The sequence below is a fragment of the Podarcis cretensis genome (genome assembly GCF_951804945.1).
Source record: "Podarcis cretensis genome assembly, chromosome: 8".
Taxonomy (NCBI): domain Eukaryota; kingdom Metazoa; phylum Chordata; class Lepidosauria; order Squamata; family Lacertidae; genus Podarcis; species Podarcis cretensis.
In genome coordinates, this window is record NC_137177.1 from 2,481,631 (window position 1) to 2,497,665 (window position 16,035).

The 16,035-nt window shown below is 48.4% G+C and overlaps 1 protein-coding gene and 1 long non-coding RNA gene across 2 annotated transcripts in view; both read left to right on the forward strand.

The window, feature by feature from the left end:
• GMFG (glia maturation factor gamma) overlaps positions 1 to 5,483 on the forward strand; it is a 32,291-nt gene extending 26,808 nt beyond the window's left edge. The window contains exons 6-8 of the mRNA XM_079985822.1: positions 1,100 to 1,182; positions 3,635 to 3,708; positions 5,187 to 5,483. Of these exons, the coding sequence (XP_079841948.1) occupies positions 1,100 to 1,182; positions 3,635 to 3,708; positions 5,187 to 5,258 (229 nt within the window). The 3' untranslated portion in view covers positions 5,259 to 5,483. The remainder of the gene's footprint in view (positions 1 to 1,099; positions 1,183 to 3,634; positions 3,709 to 5,186) is intronic.
• Positions 1 to 16,035, forward strand: part of LOC307221429 — a 295,540-nt gene that overhangs the window by 231,886 nt on the left and 47,619 nt on the right. The gene's annotated exons all lie outside the window — the stretch shown is intronic.

Here is a 16,035-nt window from a genome sequence, read left to right on the forward strand (position 1 = left end):
CTTGGGCCCTTTTTCACACATGGTGTGCACACAAACCTTTTACGACTTTGCTGTCAACAGCTACTAACTGTGATGGCTCTACTCTGCCACCAGAGTTGGAGGCAGCAATGCTGGGATCCACAGGAGGGGAGAGTTGCTCTTCTGCTCACGTTCAGCTCCCTGGATTCGCACGGGTGACCACATTGAGAACAGGGTGCTGGGTTAGATGGGTCATTGGCCTGATCCTGCAGGCTCTTCTTATGTCCTTATGTTGCATTCTTAGGACAGGAAGTAGCCCAGTGCCTACTGGGAAAATAATAATAATAATAATAATAATAATAATAATAGCAATAAATTTTATTTATACCATGCCCTCCCTGGCCAGAGCCGGGCTCAGGGCAGCTAACACCAGTAAAATCACAGTAAAAAACATGATGGGGGGGGGGACAATTTAAAATGCAGGTTAAAATGCAATTTAAAATGCAGCCTCATTTTAAAAGTAGCTGATAAATCAAGACCATAAGGGGAGGGAAACATAAGGGTCAGACCAAGTCCAAACCAAAGGCCAGGCGGAACAGCTCTGTCTTCCAGGCCCTGCGGAAAGATGTCAAGTCCCGCAGGGCCCTGGTCTCTTGTGACAGAGCGTTCCACCAAGTCGGGGCCAGTACTGAAAAGGCCCTGGCCCTAGTTGAGACCAATCTAACCGCCTTGCGACTTGGGACCTTCAAAATGTTGTCATTTGTGGACCTTAAGGTCCTCCGCGGGGCAGACCAGGAGAGGCAGTCCCGTAGGTACATGGGTCCTAGGCTGCATAGGGCTTTAAAGGTCAAAACCAGCACCTTAAACCTGACCCTGTACTCCACCAGGAGCCAGTGCAGTTGATAAAGCACTGGATGAAAAGGAGAGAGAGAGGAAAGAAGGGGGGGGGGACACTGGGGAATGAGATTTGTGGATTTCCGCATCCAGGGAGCTCCAGAGCCTAAGGTGTCATCACAGAAGAAGCTCTTTTCCACCCCTTTGCCAGTTGGAGACAAGCTGGTCCAGTTCCTCCCCCCCCCCCAATGTCTACCTTGCCATGAGATGCCCAGTTGCTTCCTTGACTGTGCCTGTGTGTGTTTACATTTGTAGTTTACAGCTATAAATACGTCCACGATGATGGCCGGGTCTCATACCCTCTCTGCTTCATCTTCTCCAGCCCAGTCGGTGAGAACCAGTGACTTTCTCAACTGAGGGTGACCAATGGTTGGGATTCTCGGCTTCCTGTTCAAAGAGTTGAGCTTGGTGTATGCCCAGAACAAATTTGAAGCGTTGAGGGCGGTGGGGTGGGGGGGGGGAGGCCTGTAGGGTTCGATTCTGAGTTGGTGCAGCACCAAAGGGCCAGGTTTCAGGGCCCTGGGCCTCCCCGTAACAACAGCCAAGCTTATGGGCGTTGTAACCCAAAAGGTTCTGAATGGGGCCAGGTTGGGGGAAGCAATTATAACTGGCATTACTGTGATAATGGCCGTGTTCACACCATGCATTTTTATTAAAAGTTTTTATTAAAATTTGTAAGGACAAAAAGGGGAAACTTTTGCACAGAAACAATAGGAAACCTTGGGGGGAAAGCATAATAATAATAATAATAATAATAATAATAATAATAATAATTTTATTTATACCCTGCCCTCCCCAGCTAGAGCTGGGCTCAGGGCGGCTAACACCAGTAAAATTACAGTAAAAACAAGTTGTTGTTGTTTAGTCGTGTCCGACTCTTCATGACCCCCCTGGACCAGAGCACTCCAGGCACTCCTGTCTTCCCCTGCCTCCCGCAGTTTGGTCAAACTCATGTTGGTAGCTTCGCGAACACTGTCCCACCATCTCGTCCTCTGTCGTCCCCTTCTCCTTGTGCCCTCCATCTTTCCCAACATCAGGGTCTTTTCCAGGGAGTCTTCTCTTCTCATGACGTGGCCAAAGTCTTGGAGCCTCAGCTTCAGGATCTGTCCTTCCAGTGAGCACTCAGGGCTGATTTCCTTCAGAATGGAGAGGTTGGATCTTCTTGCAGTCCATGGGACCCTCAAGAGTCTCCTCCAGCACTATAATTCAAAAGCATCCATTCTTCGGCGATCAGCCTTCTTTATGGTCCAGCTCTCATTTCCATGCATCCCTACTGGGAAAACCATACCTTTAAATATACGGACCTTTGTTGGCAAGGTGATGTCTCTGCTTTTTAAGATGCTGTTTAGGTTTGTCATTGCTTTTCTCCCAAGAAGCAGGCATCTTTTAATTTTGTGACTGCTGTCACCATCTGAGTAAAAACGTAATAGGGGGTGGGGAAACCAATTTAAAATACAGGTTAAAATGCAATTTAAAATGCAGCCTCATTTTAAAAGTAGCCCATAAGGGGAGGGAAACATAAGGGTCAGACTGAGTCCAAACCAAAGGCCAGGCGGAACAGCTCTGTAACATGAGGTTCAGCAGGAGGAGATGAAGCAATGGCCATATTTCCCATGTGAGTGGGAACTTAGGAATTTGCATACAGGTTTGCGAAATGAAAAATTAAAGGAATGAAAGAACGAAGGGATAGCTCAGTCGTGGGTTCGAGTCAATATTGGGCAAAAGATTCCTGCGTTTCAGGGGTTTGGACTATATCACGCTCATGGTCCTTTCCAACTCTGGTTCCATGATCATAGATTCCCTTGCTTCCTAGTTTCTTGTAGTCCAGGAGAAAGATAAAGAGAATCCATCTATCTAAACATACCGTATTTTTTGCTCTATAAGACTCACTTTTTCCCTCCTAAAAAGTAAGGGGAAATGTGTGTGCGTCTTATGGAGCGAATGCAGGCTGCGCAGCTATCCTAGAAGGCAGAACAGCAAGAGGGATTGCTGCTTTCACTGCGCAGCGATCCCTCTTGCTGTTCTGGCTTCTGAGATTCAGAATATTTTTTTTCTTGTTTTCCTCCTCCAAAAACTAAGTACGTCTTGTGGTCTGGTGCGTCTTATAGAGCGAAAAATATGGTACTTTCACAAGTCCACACCTTGGAACAAGCAGGATGGACCATACGGCCATGGGCTTCTTCATTTTGAAATAAAATCATGCCATATTGCAAAACCATTGGCACAGAGAGTTGTGAGGAGACCCTGATTCCCTTCCCAGAGCGGTTTAATACTTAACCCCTTTCGCAGGGAACAGAACTGCAGTCCTGGGAGGGCAACAGGGGGCTCCTCTCAGCACCCTCAAAAAAACCTACAGCTCTCAGAAATTCTCTGGGGGAAGTCATCTCTGTTTAAAGTTGTATAATGATGCTTCAAATGTACAGTGTGATCGCGGCCAGTGTCTTTGAACATTCCAAAGTGCTATAAAAACGAGTCATTTGAATGACTGAACGCCAGTCATTTGCTAGGTTCCCCCCCCCCACCCTACCGGTGGAAAAACCCAAAAAATCCCACTTCTGTCGCAGAGAGATAAGGCAGTGCCCTTCAGCACCTGCGTGCCTTGGGTTCAAATCCCAACGTCGCCGTAGCAGGAACTTGTTTTGTGGCCTTGGGGCAGTCCGCCTCTCTCCACCTCAGCCAGTGCTTAACTCCCTGACCCGCTGTGGATCACAGCGCCCATTGTGAACGAGATAATGAACAGTCATTGCAACTAAAGGAGCTGCCTTCTCCTTTCCCCTCGCAGGGTGCAAGCCGGAGCAGCAGATGATGTATGCCGGGAGCAAAAACAGACTGGTGCAGGCAGCTGAGCTCACCAAGGTATTCCAGGCACACTGCTTACCTCTGGTTTTGGCCCTGATCGTCTTGGCATTGTTTTTGGCCTCTCTTCCTGCCAGAAACAACCCCCTCCCCAGCCTCTTGGGATTCTAGAGAGCAGCCTGCTTGCCTGGAGCAACCCGGAGAACGTGCATGTAACCTTAAACCCCCAGGAGAAGAGGATGAGGCAACTGTGCTTTCTCGCTTACATCTTCCTCTCCCCCTTTCCCCATGCCTATATGTGGCATTTTGGTCTTGGGCAGCGAGGGATTCTTGTTTTGGGTGCCAGAACCAGGGTTCAGTTTCTAGACCAGGGGTAGGCAACCTAAGGCCCGGGGGTCAGATGCGGCCCAATCACCTCCATCCGGCCCACGGACGGTCCGGGAATCAGTGTATTTTACCTGAGTAGAATGTGTGCTTTTATTTAAAATGCATAATAATAATAATAATAAATACCCCGCCCATCTGGCTGAGTTTCCCCAGCCACTCTGGGCGGCTCCCAATCGAGTGTTAAAAACAATACAGCATTAAATATTAAAAACTTCCCTAAACAGGGCTGCCTTCAGATGTCTTTTAAAAATAAGATAGCTGCTTATTTCCTTGACATCTGATGGGAGGGTGTTCCACAGGGTGGGTGCCACTACCGAGAAGGCCCTCTGCCTGGTTCCCTGTAACCTGGCTTCTCGCAGGGAGGGAACCGCCAGAAGGCCCTCGGAGCTGGACCTCAGTGTCCAGGCAGAACGATGGGGGTGGAGATGCTCCTTCAGGTCTACTGGACCAAAGTTGTTCAGGGCTTTAAAGGTCAGCACCAAGGCTTTGAATTGTGCTCAGAAAAGTCCTGGGAGCCAATGTAGGTCTTTCAAACCCAGTGTTATGTGGTCCCGGTAGCCACTCCGAGTGCATCTCTGGGTTATTCGTGGGGCATAGGAATTCATTCATTATTTTTCCCCCAAAATATAGTCTGGCCCCCCACATGGTCTGAGGGACGGTGGGCTGGCCCACGGCTGAAAAAGGTTGCTGACCCCTGATCTAGACCAACCCTTGAAGCCAAGGAAAGATAGACCGCCACGTCTTTCAAAATGTGCAATATATTAAATAATAAAATCCTCACCTTAGCCCAGTAGTAGGGCACCTGCTTTGCATGCAGAAGTCATAGAAACATAGAATTGTAGAGCTAGAAGGGACTCCCAAGGGTCATCTAGTCCAACCCCCCAATGCAGAAATCCCAGCCCCAGGTTCAGTTCCCAGCTTCTCTGAGTAGGACTGGGAGGAGACCTCTGAGTGAAGCCTGGAAGCCGCTGTTACTCAGCATTGACATTACTGAGACCAATGGTCGGACTGGGTGTAAGGTAGAATTATGTCCCTACTCTGCCCCAGCCAGCTCCTTGGCTACCTGGGAAAGGCAGGGAAGGATGCTTGGCCACATTCTCAGCCTAGCCAGACTGCCTTCTCCACCTGACTGCTGCTCTGTTTCCCCCCAGGTCTTTGAGATTCGGTCCACAGACGACCTGACGGAGCAATGGCTGAAAGAGCGCCTGGCCTTTTTCCGCTGATTGGTAGGGTATTCCTGGAGGGCTGGACCTTCAGTAAACTCCCCACTCATAGCAAGCCCTGTAATCTCACTCGCACCCCCCCCCCCCATTTCACCCTAGAGATACCACCGCACCATGGGTGTATGTGGAATATAGGGAAATGTAGCTGACCTATTGTCTCCATGACCAGAGCCACTGGCTTCCCCCTGCAGAGGAATTAAAATGAAATAAAGCGATTGGACCTAATTCTTCTTTTCTTTTTGCATTGCGCTGAGCCTGTGTTCTTTATGCTTGAATTGTGATCTTCTAGGGAGGGACACCTGGCCGCTAGCTACCCTTGGGTCTCCTCCAGGATCATTGAGCATTTATGCTGATTTGCTTGCACAAAGCTTACCCAATGCCTGGTTTTCAGTTGAGCATTTGTTCTGATTTGCTCGCAGGGAGGTTATACAACAATGAGCATTTGTCTTGGTTGCATCCTTACTTGCTTGTGTGGAGGTTATATGTTTTCCTGTCAACCAGTCATTCAGCTTACACTTTTAGTGCATTTTAAAAAAAAAACACTGGCTCAAGCAACAGAGCACTTTAATCCATTGCACATACCTAAAATTTTGGTATGCAGCTGAATGCCTCCCACAAAATACTGACAGGTTTATCTCGTTTTGGTCATGTGCACACCACACATTAAAACACATTTATAACAGTCATGGCTTCCCCTAAAGAATCCCAGCTCACCCCTTAGAACTGCAGTTGACAGCACTCTTAATAAACTGCACTTCCCAGGATCCTTTGGGGCAGAGCCATGTGCTTCAAGTGCACTTTAAATGCATAGCTTGCATTTCTCCCCCAGCACAGTGCAACCTTTCACCACCTGGTGGCGCCTTCTGTCCATCAGATGGGTGCCGGGTGGGACAGTCAGATGTTTCCTGTCAAGTTCTATTATATCAGGGGTCGCCAGCCTTTCAATATGAGGTCTCACATCTCAAATAGCTGGGGAGATGGATGGCTTTCACAAGTGCAGCTTTTCAAATTGCAGAAAGGCTGTGGCGGCAGAAACTGCACACCTGCTGAGGGGATTTCACCACAGGCTTGCCACATCGTCACAGAAGCATCAAAGCAGTTCCTACAGCACTAAAGCACCACCTTATCGCCACCCACCCAAATCTCTGTCTTACTTGACGTATTTTCTGCCCAGTGCAGAGGTAAGATAGAAGGTGCTTTTTAGAAGCTGTGTAATGAAATGATCCTACACATATCAGTTTGTGTTGTGTGATTGTTCTCACAGTGGCTAAATTAGGTGAGTGCATGGCCAAAGTGCTGGAAAGAAGCAAATACATTTCCTTCTCTTGACTTTGTAGTGAATTCATGTGTTACTTTAAACCACCAGAGGGCATGATTTTGTCTAGTAATCTAGCCAGCTCTTGCTTGTAACCTCTCTATCTAAGCTAGCTCCAACCCTAAAACAGGAGCCATTATGTTTGCTGTTCTCTCCAGAGAAGACGTCTGCTATTTTCTTTTTATCATCTCCACTCATTCTGGTAAATAGTTCCTGCATGAATAAAGCCTTTGAACTCCATAAACTGTAAGCAATCATTCCAATCTAATTCACCCAAACTGCAAGATCTGATAACCCAAAGTAGGTCCAGAAAAAGGCAACTGAAAGAACAACTACATTTTAAAAATACCTTTTTAAAAAGCATGCTTGGAGCTGTCCAATTCCTCCCCGCCACCGGAAAAAGCAGCTGCTTGGACCATCTGATGTGGATCAGGGCTGTGTGGAGGGGCTGTGAAAGCCTTTCTGCCCTGCATGATCCTGCCCCCTCCAAAGTCACCTCCCCAGCTGCTCTGGGCCCCTAAAGGTGCTATTTCTAATAACTTCTTCTTGGTTAGACTTGGCTGGGCAGCCATCCATTCTGCCTGAGCCTGCTCCTTCTGGCTCTCTCTGCTTGCCTTCTTCCCTCTTTCTTAGTCTCGCAGGACTTCCCCATCGCCCCCAGTCCCGGGTCTCATCCTGCTCCCTGCACCTTCCGCCGGCTCAGCATCTTGGCGACACCTTCCAGCCGTGCCGTGAAGCTGATAGCTGATACGGCAAATAAAAAGGAAAACACTTCTTTTATTTCATGCGCCATTAATTCAGGGAATTCATCGCTGCAAGATGTGGCTGTGGCAACAAGCCTAGATTAGGCCTATTCATAGAGGTGCCGAGGTGTCCCAGTGCCTATTAACCTTGATGGCTAAGTTTAGACACACATTCCCCTTCAATAAGGAACCGTGCGCTGCTCAAAAGCTTCTGAGGGACATCTCATTGACCACTGCACTGAGGATGCACGCGGGGCCAGGTCAGCTTCTGGAAATGAGGAGAGGAGCTGGGCGGAGGGAGAAGAGAAAACAGCAAAGAAGATGACTCGAAGGAGAAAGGTTTTAAGGAGAAATATTAGACTGGTGAGAGATATCAAACCACTGTAGTGCTATTACTACCCCCAAAAGATGGGAGACGGATTGTCCCCGGCAGGAAAATACTGCATTTCAGAGATATATCACCCCCTGGAGACCTCCATGAGGGAGAGCGATGGCCTCCCGGAGGGATTCATATCCTCCAGAGATCGGGGGTAATTATTGCTTCGTTTATATAGATGGAATGAGCTTCCCTCCGTCTACCCGCCAAATTAATCTGGAAGGCGATTAAGCGGCCTGCCATGGGTAGCGCTTTCTGCTGAGCGGTTTGCTCTTCGAAGGACAAAAGGATGGAAGAGGAGAAAGGGGGGGGGGGTATGATTGTGTGTAAGTAACATTACTTAACATTGATCTGCGGTCTGGTTGATCAGCCGTTGGGTGAGGACCTGAGCCGACGACGACTTGCTTCAGGAAACCGGGTCTGGATATTTGCACGCTGTTCACAAGCGGCATCGCCTTTGCCCAAGGGAAAGAAGCAAGTTTCTGGACCTGGGAGGTGTGGAGCACAGCTTCTGAAAGCCATTTGGGTTGCTAAAAGCTGGGAGTGCCAAACAAAGATGGAAAGGATTTGCTGAAATATCTAATTGAACTAGAATACAAAAAAGGGAGGTGTGAGGAGGTCAAGGAAACAAGCAAATGAAAAATAAGTTATGGGAAGGTTTGATTTTTTTTTCTTTTCTTTTTTTCTTAATTGTTTGTATTTTTGGGGTTTTTTATTTTTTGCTTGTCTGTATTCATGGTGATGTATTGTCTTGTTTTTTTCTTGCTTAATTTAGTGTTTTCTTTTTGTAATTTTTAAAACTGGAATAAATATTATTTTAAAAAAATAAAATAAAAGCTGGGAGTGCCAGAAGGACCTGCGCAACTGCCCACAACAATGCCGGATTCTGTATACGACCAGTACATAGCTGTCAACTTTCAGATTTGAAAATAAGGGATCAGCAGCCTCGAAAATAAGGGATCAGCAGACTCACCTGTCCTGGGGACAGTCTACGGGATATCCAACAATCCGGGATAGCAGCGGGAAATGGCTCTAGAATAAGGGAATTTCCTGCAAAAAAAGGGAAGGTTGACAGCTATGGACCAGTATAAAGTAAGCAGCACATAAGCGGCACACAAAACACTAAAAAAACCATTCTACGTTCTAAATCTTATATTAATAATCCAAAAATTGAGAGAGCTATGTACAAGATCTACTACAGAAGCCACAAACAGAAGACTCATTCAAATTGTGTCCAAAAGGAAGATACAGTCTTTAAATGTTCCTTTAGCCAGGCTCCTGTAGATATCAAGAAAGGTAAGCTGGATCAAACAGAGTGTCGGTGATGTTACCCTCAAGGGTTAAATATCAATGAGGATAAGTTTGATCAAACGAAGTGTCGGTGATGTTGCGCACAATTCTGTATACGAGCTGCAGGGCCTGGGGACAATTTGGACCCTAATCCTGGCACCTCAGCTGCCAATTTAGTGAGAAAGAAAATGAAAAGAAGGCTGTACGAATAGCTTGCTGGGTCAGGGCACTAGCCCGTCTAGTCCAGAATCCTGTTCTCACAGTGGCCAACCAGATGCCTGTGGAAAACTTGCAACCAGGATCCGAGCGCAAGCGCAACTCTCCCCTCTTGTGGTCTCCAGCAACAGGTATTCAGAAGCATTACTGCCAGAGCACAGCTATCACAGCAAGTAGCCATCAACTTTACTTTCTTGGGCTCCATGATCACTGCAGATGGTGACAGCAGCCACGAAATTAAAGGACGCCTGCTTCTTGGGAGAAAAGCAAAGACAAAACTAGACAGCATCTTAAAAAGCAGAGACATCACCTTGCCAACAAAGGTCAGTATAGTTAAAGCTATGGTTTTCCCAGTAGTGATGTATGGAAGTGAGAGCTGGACCATAAAGAAGGCTGATCGCCGAAGAATGGATGCTTTTGAATTCTGGTGCTGGAGGAAACTCTTGAGAGTCCCATGGACTGCAAAAAGATCAAACCTCTCCATTCTGAAGGAAATCAGCCCTGAGTGCTCACTGGAAGGACAGATCCTGAAGCTGAGGCGCCAAGACTTTGGCCACGTCATGAGAAGAGAAGACTCCCTGGAAAAGACCCTGATGCTGGGAAAGATGGAGGGCACAAGGAGAAGGGGACGACAGAGGACGAGATGGTGGGACAGTGTTCTCGAAGCTCCCAGCATGAGTTTGACCAAACTGCAGGAGGCAGTGGAAGACAGGAGTGCCTGGCGTGCTCTGGTCCAGGGGGCCACGAAGAGGCGGACACGACTAAACGACTAAACAACAACAAGCCATCAATAGCTCTCTCCTCTACGAATTTGTCCAATAACCCTCTTTTAAATTCATCCTAGTTGTGGGGCCATCACTGCCTCCTGGGGGAGCGACTTTAACTTTGCGGACGTCCTTCCTTTTATCTGCCATGCATCTTCCAACATCCAGATTCCTTGGAAGTCCACCAAAATCCTTCTTTCTCATTTTTTCTCTCCACCCTGCGAGGAACTCTTCCATTAATTTATCCCTGGCAATGTCAGCTTGGATCAAGTCACTGTCATATCGTGTGAAGTCTTTATGTCAAACCATGTGAACCATGGAGAGCGGCAGATCTGATGAGCCTCATACCCTCGCGAAGATGACAGTCGGGTTATTGGATGGTTGCTCTGTGGGGCCAAAAGGAGGGGGCATGTTTGATTTACGGGGCAACCATCAGGCAACATGACGCTTCTGAACATTTTTAACCTCTTCGGAATACATATTTTCTAATTGTTATTTGTCCTTCAGGGTGGGATACAGTAGAAATTTCCTTTGAAACTCTTTGAGTAGGCAGTAACGGGGAGAAGGAGTGCCAGCTTGGCACTGCGACCGTGGGTGCCCAGGGCCGCGAGTACCATGCAGTGTGCATGGCCCTGGCACCAAAATTTGTGGGTGCCCGGCCCCTTCATGGGGAATTTTGTGGGTGCTCAGGACCCAGGGCCCCAGGGAGTTGGCACCTATGATGGGAGAGCAGATACAATCCATCAGTAGGGACAGAAGTCTGGGGTGACTGCATACATCAGTCTCAGCAACCCATAACCTGCAAGTGCCTGAGGGAATGACCAAAGGTGACCATGGTCAGAAGCATTTAAGCTTCTGAAATGCCAGTTCCTGGGAATCACAAGTTGGGAGAGTGTTATTGCACTCAGGTCCTGCTTAGGAACATCAGAAGAGCTCGCTGGATCAGGCCCACCTGGTCCAGCATCCTGTTCTCTTTTCTTTATATACATAAATTTTTATTCGTTTTTTTAACATATCATTTTCAACAATAATTAAACATACTTTTATATTAAAGCAGAGACATCACCTTGCCAACGAAGGTCCGTATATTTAAAGCCATGGTTTTCCCAGTAGTGATGTATGGAAGTGAGAGCTGGACCTCCAGTTGGAGAACAGCCATTCCCAAAGGTGTCAGGGGCTTTGAAGACACTCGAACTCAGGACGCAAGGGAGAAACGTGCTAGGAGGAAGGCACGCTTGGCAAATCCACACCGGGATCAACTCCCGCCCGGAAACCAATGTCCCCAATGTGGAAGGACGTGTGGGTCCAGAATTGGCCTCCACAGTCACTTGCAGACCCACTGTTAAAAGCATGTTTATGGAAGACGGTCTTACTCGGCTACGAGGGATTTCCAAAGAAGGAGAAGATTTTTGGGGTCAGGGATTTTCGCAGGTTATGAGTTTCATATACTAATGGTAACACCTTGAACTTGGTTATGTAGCAAACCGGCAGGCGGCGCAGATCTTTGAGCCCCGGAGTTATACGCTGCAGCTTTCAAATGCAGAGTTCAGGCTGGCTGGTGTGGAGCCAGCCAAGTCAAAGACTCCTTGGAGAGATCTAAAAGGGCCGGCCTCAGCTTCTCTCCCAGCAAAGGCAGGCAGAAAACAGAGCCGCCTCTCTCCGCAGAAGGGAACCGGGGACTTGCAGTTCTGGCCTGCGGGCAGCAGGGGGCATGGTTACCCAGCCCATGGCTTTGCAGCGAAGAGGGGCTGGGTTTTCTGTTGATTAGGATTACTGTTTGTCAACGTGGAGGAGGGAAAAAAGGGAATTAAGGGTGATTTATTTATTTATTTTGCTAGCTGCAGGAACTAATGCCTAGAGGAGGAGGAGGGAAGCCATAGATACCTTTCTAAAAAGAAAAGCTGTCAGCATTGCTCAGGCCTGCTGGAAGGATATGGAACAAGGAATGCTATCATCATCATCATCATCATCAATTTATATTATGATTACACTTCTATTGGGACACGGGGGGCACTGTTGTCTAAACCACTGAGCATAGGGCTTGCCAATCAGAAGGTCGGCGGTTCGAATCCCCGCGACGGGGTGAGCTCCTGTTGCTCGGTCCCTGCTCCTGCCCACCTAGCAGTTTGAAAGCATGTCAAAGTGCAAGTAGATAAATAGGTACAACTCTGGCGGGAAGGTAAACGGTGTTTCCGTGCGCTGCTCTGGTTTGCCAGAAGCGGCTTAGTCATGCTGGCCACATGACCTGGAAGCTGTACGCCGGCTCCCTTGGCCAATAAAGCAAGATGAACGCCGCAACCCCAGAGTCATCTGCAACTGGACTAGATGGGCCGTGGGCCTGATCCGGTAGGCTCTTATGTTCTTAGCACTGCAGCTGGAAAAAAAGAAAGAAAGAAAGAAAGAAAGAAGAAAAAAGAAAGAATGAAAGACTCTGTTCTGCATGTGCAGTTCTGCATTTTAATATCAGAGCCCCATCATGACTGATAGGATAGCCCTTGTCAGATATCCAAAGGGCTGTCCCAAGGAAAATGGAGCAAGCTTGTTTTCTGTTGCACCTGCACTGCAGCTTTTGTTTTTTCCAATCTAGGGACTCAGGTGTGTGCAGGTAGATTCCTAAGCACCTGCAACGCACCCCACACTTCGAGAAGAGCGCCGGCCTGTGCATTTTACAAGCATTCATGAAAAATGAGATTTTGCAAAGCCTGGGAATGCACACGCACTTGAAGATGTGGAGGTGTGGAATTAATGCTAGATATATATGTATTTGTCTGCGAGTGAGTGCGTGTGTGTGTGAGAGAGAGAGAGGGAAGAAGACAAGCAATCTTGCTCTTGCAAATCAGAAGATTAAGAGATCTGAATGTACGGATGCAAATAAGGCAAGCAAGCGGAATCCTGCCTTGTTCAGAATCCACTTCTCCCGTGAATCGGTTGGGCTTAACCCTTCGTTCTTCATTCCCAGCGAAAACAAAGCCTGGCTGAGAGAGTGATTCAATTAAGATAGCTGGTCCCACCTCTCCATCTGTGAAGGTAGCTGGCATACAACTGAACGTTTTTTATGGGGGGTGGTGGCAGATGCTGATAGGAACACAAGCGTCATCGTTACAAACAAGACAGTCATCTGCACAACGATTGCAGCAGGAGGAGATGACCACCCCAGGCCGCAGATAAAAGGAATTTGCTGCTGTTCCAGCATTGCAGGGGGGTCGGACTACATGACCGTAGGGGGAATATTACAACTCTATGAATCGAAGAGAAGAATTGGTTAACGTCCAGTGTCTCCTCCAGGCAGCCTCTTTATTGCGCATTCGTCCTGATTCTCTTGCGCAGGGGTGAAATTGCATGTCCGGGCGCCGTGACCCACCCACCAGCGTTAAATGGTCACTCATGACCACGGTTGTTTGGGTTCAGATTAGGCCACAACTTTATTGATTGCAGATGTAAGTGGCTTTGGCTCAGGCACTGGGTTAAGCCATGGGTAGGCAAACTAAGGCCTGGGGGCCGGATCCAGCCCAATCCCTTTCTCAATTCGGCCCACGGATGGTCTGGGAATCAGCGTGTTTTGACATGAGTAGAATGTGTCCTTTTATTTAAAATGCATCTCTGGGTTATTTGTGGGGCCTGCCTGGTGTTTTGACATGAGTAGAATGTGTGCTTTTATTTAAAATGCATCTCTGGGTTATTTTGGGGGCATAAGAAATTCATTCATTTTCTTTTTCAAAATATAGTCTGGCTCCCCACAAGGTCTGAGGGATGGTGGACCGGCTCCCTGCTGAAAAGGTTTGCTGACCCCTGTCCTATAAGAACAGATGAAGAGATCAGGCAGATGATGATTTTTAAAGCCATTTAGGATGGGGGCCATCACAGCCTCCTGTGGGAGTAAGCGCCGTAATTGAACCATGTGCTACCAAAACTGACCCAACCGGTAGTGGAGCAGCTGTAAGTGATGGCCCAGCTGGAGGCAAGGAGGTCATCCCTGTATCTGGAGCCAGGGCAGGATCAGGCCCCTGACTCGGCCCAGGTGGTACTTGTTGTAGGGGGACCTGTGCAGACTGGGACTCTTCAGGATCAGGCCCCAGACTTGGTTCAGAAGATGCCCGAGGCCAAGGATCTGGTGCAAACGGAGTCTCCTCTGGTTCCGAGTCCCAGGCCATCACACACGGAACAGAACTTGCACACTGAGTTCCTTAACTGTAATTCCTGCATTTCAGGGGGTTGGTCTGGATGACCCTTGGGGTCCCTTCCGTGAATTTATGACCGTTCTCTTGAAATTGAAGCATGCCTTGTGTTTCCAAGCATTCCTGACTGCTTAGCTTTGGAGTGTGCTGAACAAGGCCTCCTCTGTGTTCTTCTTGCACCCCTTCTGGTTGACCACAAACTTGACATGAGCCAACAGTGTGACGCGGCAGCTAAAAAAGCCAATGCAATTCTGGGCTGCATCAATAGGAGTATAGCATCTAGATCAAGGGAAGTAATAGTGCCACTGTATTCTGCTCTGGTCAGACCTCACCTGGAGTACTGTGTCCAGTTCTGGGCACCACAGTTCAAGAAGGACACGGACAAACTGGAACGTGTCCAGAGGAGGGCAACCAAAATGGTCAAAGGCCTGGAAACGATGCCTTATGAGGAACGGCTAAGGGAGCTGGGCATGTTTAGCCTGGAGAAGAGGAGGTTAAGGGGTGATATGATAGCCATGTTCAAATATATAAAAGGATGTCACATAGAGGAGGGAGAAAGGTTGTTTTCTGCTGCTCCAGAGAAGCGGACACGGAGCAATGGTTCCAAGCTACAAGAAAGAAGATTCCACCTAAACATGAGGAAGAACTTCCTGACAGTAAGAGCTGTTTGACAGTGGAATTTGCCAAGGAGTGTGGTGGAGTCTCCTTCTTTGGAGGTCTTTAAGCAGAGGCTTGACAACCATATGTCAGGAGTGCTCTGATGGTGTTTCCTGCTTGGCAGGGGGTTGGACTCGATGGCCCTTGTGGTCTCTTCCAACTCTAGGATTCTATGATTCTCCAGAGTGACCTTAGGAGCCCATTTAGGAGCCCGGCTGAGTCACCTGCTTGCATTCTGTCTGTCTCCAAAGGGGAGAAGACCTCTTGCCAGGGGCTAAATCACTCCTCTTTTCATGCCGGACAGACAGGGACCCGGGGGGGGGGGTATTAAACCACTGCACCTCTGCCCCACACTTCTGAATGCATTTTCCCATACATTTAAAGCACATGGTTCCACCCTGGGAAATCCTGGGACATGTAGGCTGCAGTTCCCCAATACCCTGAACAAACCGCAGCCCCGAGTTCCAATCCAAGCAGGGCTATGGCAAAAGACTCCTGCCAGATGAAATCTGTATAAATCAGCTTTCTCCTGCCCCCCGTAGCAGTATTCCCCGCCCCCCAGGGACGTGGGTGGCGATGTGGTCTAAACCACTGAGCCTCTTGGGCTTCTGATCGGAAGGTCGGCGGTTCGAATCCCCACGACGGAGTGAGCTCCCGTTGCTCTGTGTCAGCTCCTGCCAACCTAGCAGTTCGAAAGCACACCAGTGCAAGTAGATAAATAGGTACTGCTGCGGCGGGAAGGTAAACAGTGTTTCCGTGCGCTCTGGTTTCCGTCACGGTGTCCTGTTGCACCAGTAGCAGCTTAGTCCTGCTGGCCACATGACCTGGAAAGCTGTCTGTGGACAAACGCCATTCCCTCGGCCTGAAAGCGAGATGAGCGCTGCAACCCCAGAGTCGCCTTTGACGGGACTTAACCGTCCAGGAATCCTTTACCTTTTTACCTTTATTTCCCAAAAGCATTGCGCGCGCGCACACACACAGTGCTTTTTTCTAAAAAAATGTTTAGTGATACTCTCATTTTCCTGTTGTTGTTTAGTCGTTTAGTCGTGTCTGCCTCTTTGTGACCCCCTGGACCAGAGCACGCCAGGCCCTCCTGTCTTCCACTGCCTCCCGCAGTTTGGTCAAACTCATGCTGGTAGCTTCGAGAACACTGTCCCACCATCTCGTCCTCTGTCGTCCCCTTCTCCTTGTGCCCTCCATCTTTCCCAACATCAATACTGTCCCTCAATGAGGCCAGACTT